At 36.6% G+C, this 5,636-nt stretch overlaps 1 protein-coding gene across 1 annotated transcript; it reads right to left on the bottom strand.

Annotated features, from left to right (window-relative positions):
- Positions 1 to 2,793: 2,793 nt before the first annotated feature.
- On the bottom strand, positions 2,794 to 3,735 carry LOC110141606 (olfactory receptor 2T27). Its single transcript, XM_020900551.2, has one exon. The coding sequence runs from the start codon at positions 3,733 to 3,735 to the stop codon at positions 2,794 to 2,796; it is 942 nt and encodes a 313-aa protein (XP_020756210.2).
- Positions 3,736 to 5,636: the final 1,901 nt, after the last annotated feature.

The raw sequence follows: 5,636 nt of genomic DNA, 5'->3' as shown, positions 1-5,636 counted from the left end.
AAAAGGGCCCTGGGGCTCTCAAGGAGGAGAAAAGGACAAATGAGTTTTTTCTACATTCTTTCCTCTTAGTCACATAAAAGGCTTTTTTTAAAATGGCAACTCACTCCAGTACTCTTGCCTGGAAAATCCCGTGGACAGAGGAGCCTGGTAGGCTACAGTCCATGGGGTCGCAAAGAGTCGGACACGACTGAGTGACTTCACTAATGGCTCAAGAGTATGTTTTTCCTTAAACTCTGTACTAAAGATTATATAACAACAATGCATCTTACTCAAGGACATGTTTCTCCTTTTTAACAAGAATCTTCTGACTAATCTTGTTATTTTAAGGCATTTGTTTCAAGAGTGGGTCTATTAAGATCTTTCTATTATTTGTTCTAATCTTGTTAACTTAAGGTGTCTGTTGTGGGAGTAAGTCTGGTAAAAGTATATAAGGCCTTGATAAGATTAGCAAGGGGGGCACTCTCCATCCCCCTTCTAATGTCTATGTCAGAAGTTTTCTCTGTCCTTTTTCACTTTAATAAAACTCTGCTACACAAAAGCTCTTGAGTGAACAAGCCTGGTCCCTGAACCTGAAGCTAAATCTTCTTCTTCAGAGATCACAAATCTGACATCATTCACTGTAAACTATCATTTTATCACAAGTATGTGCTATGGACAAACTAACATCAGTCCTTGAAACCATTTCTGAATGATTTAATAAAGGTCTTATGTTAGAGTTAGAGGACATTAATCACCTCTGTAATCTCATCTCTGCAAGAGGAGATTCTATGTTAAGTGCAATGTCAAGAGACAAGACCACTTCTGGTATAGAGATGGGTGAAGAAAGCAGGTTTCACTGCCTCTTCTCTATAGTGATATGTCAGTTATAATAATACCTCATGGCATATAGCACCTTCCAAAGCTAAAGTTGTTTTGCACCACTTATACCGTGTTCTTTAAAATTATTCCTCTGAGGTAAGAATTAAGTTAGAAAGTTCTAATTTAATACCTTGAAAAAGAGGGTTTCGAGAAATTAAATTAATTTGTTCAACTGGACATACAGAGGTTGAAAAATTAATTTCATATTTGTAATTAAAGTTTAATAAGGGTTATAATACCATGGTATCTTTTTAAATGTGAGTGCAATTTTTCTAATCTATTTCTTTTCTATCCAGAAGCTATTTGTAAAGCATATTCACTATTCCTATATCATAAAAAGCCAAAATTTCCAATCTTGACATGAATCATGCTCTCCATGACACAAGTGTTAGAAAATAAATTCCATGGACTAAGTTAAAGGTTTCTAGGAAATTTGGACAAAATGGTGGAGTCCTTAAAAGTTGACTCCAACTTCTGGTTATAATATAGGTGTTATTGAGAGAAAATAGGACAGATTTTTCCATTTAGGAATACTAAACAATATTATTTTTCACCCACATGGAAATGCAACATAGAAAAGTGAGTTGCATTAGAAGGTTCTCTAATGATATGTTCCTCCTTTTCTTCCCCAAGATGTAGAAGCATTGGATTTTCTGAAACATATATCAATTCCCATCTGACTTATACATCTTCAGACCACTCTGATACTAATAAAATTTTAAATGAGCTTACACATAATTGCATTGTCATTTTCGTAATGCAAAATGTTTTCTTTTTAAAAAATTAAGTCTAATATAAGCAAACTTGAAGATATAAAGTTAGAAAGACAGAAAGACTGAGGGCTCAAAACAGAAGGAGTTTGATCAAGTAGGGAAAAGCATAGAAAAGAAAAAAGATGATGAAAAATAAATTTCTCTACTTCATAAGAATATTGGTTAACTACAATTATTCAAATAATTAAATTATTAAATAAAATAATTATAAATAAATTAAAATATTATAAATTAGAAAATAAGGAGTAGCATATATTAATTTTTAAAAGAATAAATCAACATTTAACTCTCAAAAGAGTTCCATTCTTTTGCATGAAAATCTTTCAAAATGAAATATATTAGGTCATCAGGCAATTTAAATACAGTGAAAAAGATATGATTTAAAACTGCACTGGATGTTCCTATTAAATTATATCATTAGGAAGGATAGAAAATGTAGAAGCCATCCATGTTTACCAGTCTCAAAACCACATTTGTCCATTATTCTGAGATGATTTTAGCAAGACTTCATGGGAAAAAAAGTAAAGGTATTGGTCTCCTCCAGAAATTGATGTTTACTATTGTGTTTACTAGCCATGTTAATGGAATTCAGTTGAAAAATTAATTACATAAAGTCAAACCAATTTTAAAAATAATGATACTGCCAATACTGACTTGATTGAATTAAATGTTTTGGAAGGCCAAAACCATCATTTGTAAAAAATTCAATTAGTTATTAAATAGCATTTGAATACAATCAAAATAATATCAGACATATTGATGTCTTTGAAGTAGTCAATTTGTATGATGTCTAAAAAGAAACTGTGATGAGAAGCTAGAGGAATAGCAGATTAGCATTTCTTTTGCCATGACTGGCCATGGCAAGAAACAAACATTTGTTCAGTGGAATGCAAAATTTGTTGAAAGCAGATGGGTGAAACCATCTACTGAAACCCCTATTTTATTCCAATTTCACTCAACACCATTTTGTAGAATCCTCTTATCCTTCAAAAGATGATGACATCTTCAAAATGCTACTGTAGGCTTTCTAAATCCTAGGATGCCTCAGTTGCTGGCATGTGCTATTTCCAGGCAGACAATGTTTAAATCCAAAGATGACGATTAAGTCCTATATCCTCTTCTTCAAACCTCTAGCAGCAAATGCAGTTTCTTTGGAAGGTGGTTACCTTCCTGAGGATGAGCACCTTCCCAGAGCTTTCTGTAGGGCCCCTGTGACGTCTTTGTTCCTGAGGCTGTAAATAAGTGGGTTGAGCAGGGGAGTAAGGATAGTGTAGAAGGCAGACACAGCCTTGTCCTGCTCAGGAGTATGGTAAGAGTGAGGTAGCACATAGGTGTACATGGCAGCCCCATAAAAGAGACTGACAACTACCATGTGTGAGGAGCAAGTGGCCACTGCCTTTTGCCTCCCTTCCGCTTCTTTCATTCTGTAAACAGTAATGAGAATCCTTGTGTAAGAGGCTGAGATGACCGAGAAAGGAATGAGGAGCATCATGATGCAGCAGACATACATGGCTGTCTCATAGGCTGATGTATCCACACAGGAGAGCTTCAGAAGAGCAGGTACCTCACAGAAGAAGTGATTTATTTCCCGAGAAGCACAGAAAGGGAACTGCATGGTGACTGGTGTAAGTAAGAAGCCATCAATGGACCCTCCCAGCCAGGCTGCCACCACAATCAACAAGCAGACTTTGCGGTTCATAAGGACAGGATAGCGCAGAGGATGGCAGATGGCAACATAGCGGTCATAGGACATGAGTCCTAGAAGGAAGAACTCAGCTCCTGCCAAGGTCAAATAGAGAAAGTGCTGGGCAGTGCATCCTGCAAAGGAAATGGCCCTTTGGTCTACCATTTGGTCAACCAGCATCTTGGGCACAATGGTGGAAATGTACAAGATATCCATGATGGAAAGCTGGCTGAGCAGGAAGTACATGGGAGTGTGGAGGCGGGAGTCCAGGTGGATGAGAATGATCATCATGGTGTTGCTGGCTACTGAGATGACAAATACCAGGACGATAAAAGCAAAGAGAAGCCAGGGGAAACGTGTGTTGCTGAACAAGCCCAAGAGCACAAAGTCGGCATACATGGAATAATTGCTCCACTCCATAACTCTGTGGGATACACAAATGAGAGATGGATATAAGAGGTAAAGTTGGACACACAAGGTAAATGTTGGGTTGATTAAAGCCTCATGTGGCCACACAAAAATCAAGACAAATTCATCAAATCTCTTTGTGTTAGAGTCCAATATTTCCAATAATTCCTGAGGTTGATTCCAATTATAGATTGCCTTAAGAAATTAGCTTTTACCTTTGGGACCTAGGTAGACCCACCTTCATTCAAGAAGTTGAAAACTTTCAATCTCTTGGAAGACCAGCCACAGAAAGCTTATGTCACACTATACCATCATTCATTCAAGGATGATATTCTTAATTTACTATTACTTTCTGACTCTGAGGTCACAATAAAACAATTTTATGTCTATTGGCTCAGGAATATTTATTTATTTACTTAAAATATAGCATCAAGATGGATAGTAGACACAGGTACATGACCGTACCAAAGGAAGAAACCATCACCCAGCAGTGGCAGTCAATAATTGAGAAGGATCACAGAGGTGTGTTTATAGGACCCTATATAAGACAAAAAAGCCCCCAAAACACTTGATTTTAAAATAACAATGGGGAATACATCAAGGAAAGCTGTAAAATTACAGCAAATGGAAAATCTCTTAAAGGGCTTGCATGAAAACTTGACCCAAAAGCAGTGCAAAAACACCAGATTGAAATGTGCATAAACTTTATTACTAATCTTGAAGCATGTACTAGAGAGACAGGAACTATTTGGGATTCTACTGGGGAACTAAAACATCAGTGGGAGTCTTTTTTGTGATCTAAGACTACCTTGCTAGTACTGTTTTTGGCAAGCATTATTTTAGACATTTCCATTTAACCTGCTGTTGGTAGTATGCATACCATACTGAGAGCCCCACCTACCTGTGACTCCCATCTGGACCTCACAGCCAACTGAGCAATAGACAAAACTTCAGTAAAAGACCTAATAAAACAGAGATAAGAAGTCTGTATGGTGAAGAATTAAAAGTATTGGTGATAAAAAAGTTCACCAAACTGAGAAGAAGAATGGATGAACAGAAAGCAGATTTCAACAAAGAGATAGAGAATACTAAATATAAGTTATAACTGAATTAAAAAAATTAGATTAGTCTAACAGAAGTTGGACTGTGTATAAGAACAAATCAGGAAGATGGAAGACAAAGTTATGGGATTCACCTAGAAGGAGCAGCAAAACTGAAAAATAAATAAAAAGTGAAGATACCTTAAGAGAGCTTTGGGACAACATCAAACAGAATGATATTTGCATATAAAATCTCTAAAAGATAAGAGAAAGAACCAGAAAAAAGTATTTGAAGAAGTAATGGCTGAAAATTTCCCTCATATGGGAAGGAAACAGACATTCAGGTCCAGGGAGATCAGAGACCTTCAAATAAATAAATCCAAAGAGACACACATCAAAATATACTAGAATTAAAATAGTAGACTTAAGGATAAAGAAAAAATCCTAAAAGCAGCAAGAGAAAAACAACTTATTATGTACAAGGGAAAACTCATAAGGCTATCAGCAGATTTTTCAGCAGAAATATTACATGTCAGAAGGGAGTGGCTTGACATATTCAAAGTGCTGAAAATAAAAACACTTCAAACCAAAAATTATTTTTCAGCAAGTTCACCCTTTAGAACTGAAGGAGATATTAAGAGTTTCCCAGAGAAGCAAAGGGCTTCCCTAGTGGCTTAGACAGTAAAGAATCTGCTTGCAATGTGGGAGACCTGGGTTCAGTCCCTGGGTTGGGAAGATCCCCTGAAGAAGGAAGTGGAATCCACTCAGCATTTTTGCCTGGAGAATCCTCATGGACAAAGAAGCTTGAAAGGTTACAGTCTATGGGGTTGCAAAGAGTTAGACACAACTGAGTGACTAAGCATACCACAGAGA

Source organism: Odocoileus virginianus, chromosome 3 (assembly GCF_023699985.2).
Source record: "Odocoileus virginianus isolate 20LAN1187 ecotype Illinois chromosome 3, Ovbor_1.2, whole genome shotgun sequence".
Classification (NCBI taxonomy): domain Eukaryota; kingdom Metazoa; phylum Chordata; class Mammalia; order Artiodactyla; family Cervidae; genus Odocoileus; species Odocoileus virginianus.
Note: the sequence above shows the minus strand (reverse complement) of the source record. Positions and strands in the feature narration are given on the sequence as shown.

Bases quoted from the DNA above. Each gene is read 5' to 3' on its own strand.
- LOC110141606 (XM_020900551.2), bottom strand. From the start codon at position 3,735: ATGGAGTGGAGCAATTATTCCATGTATGCCGACTTTGTGCTCTTGGGC.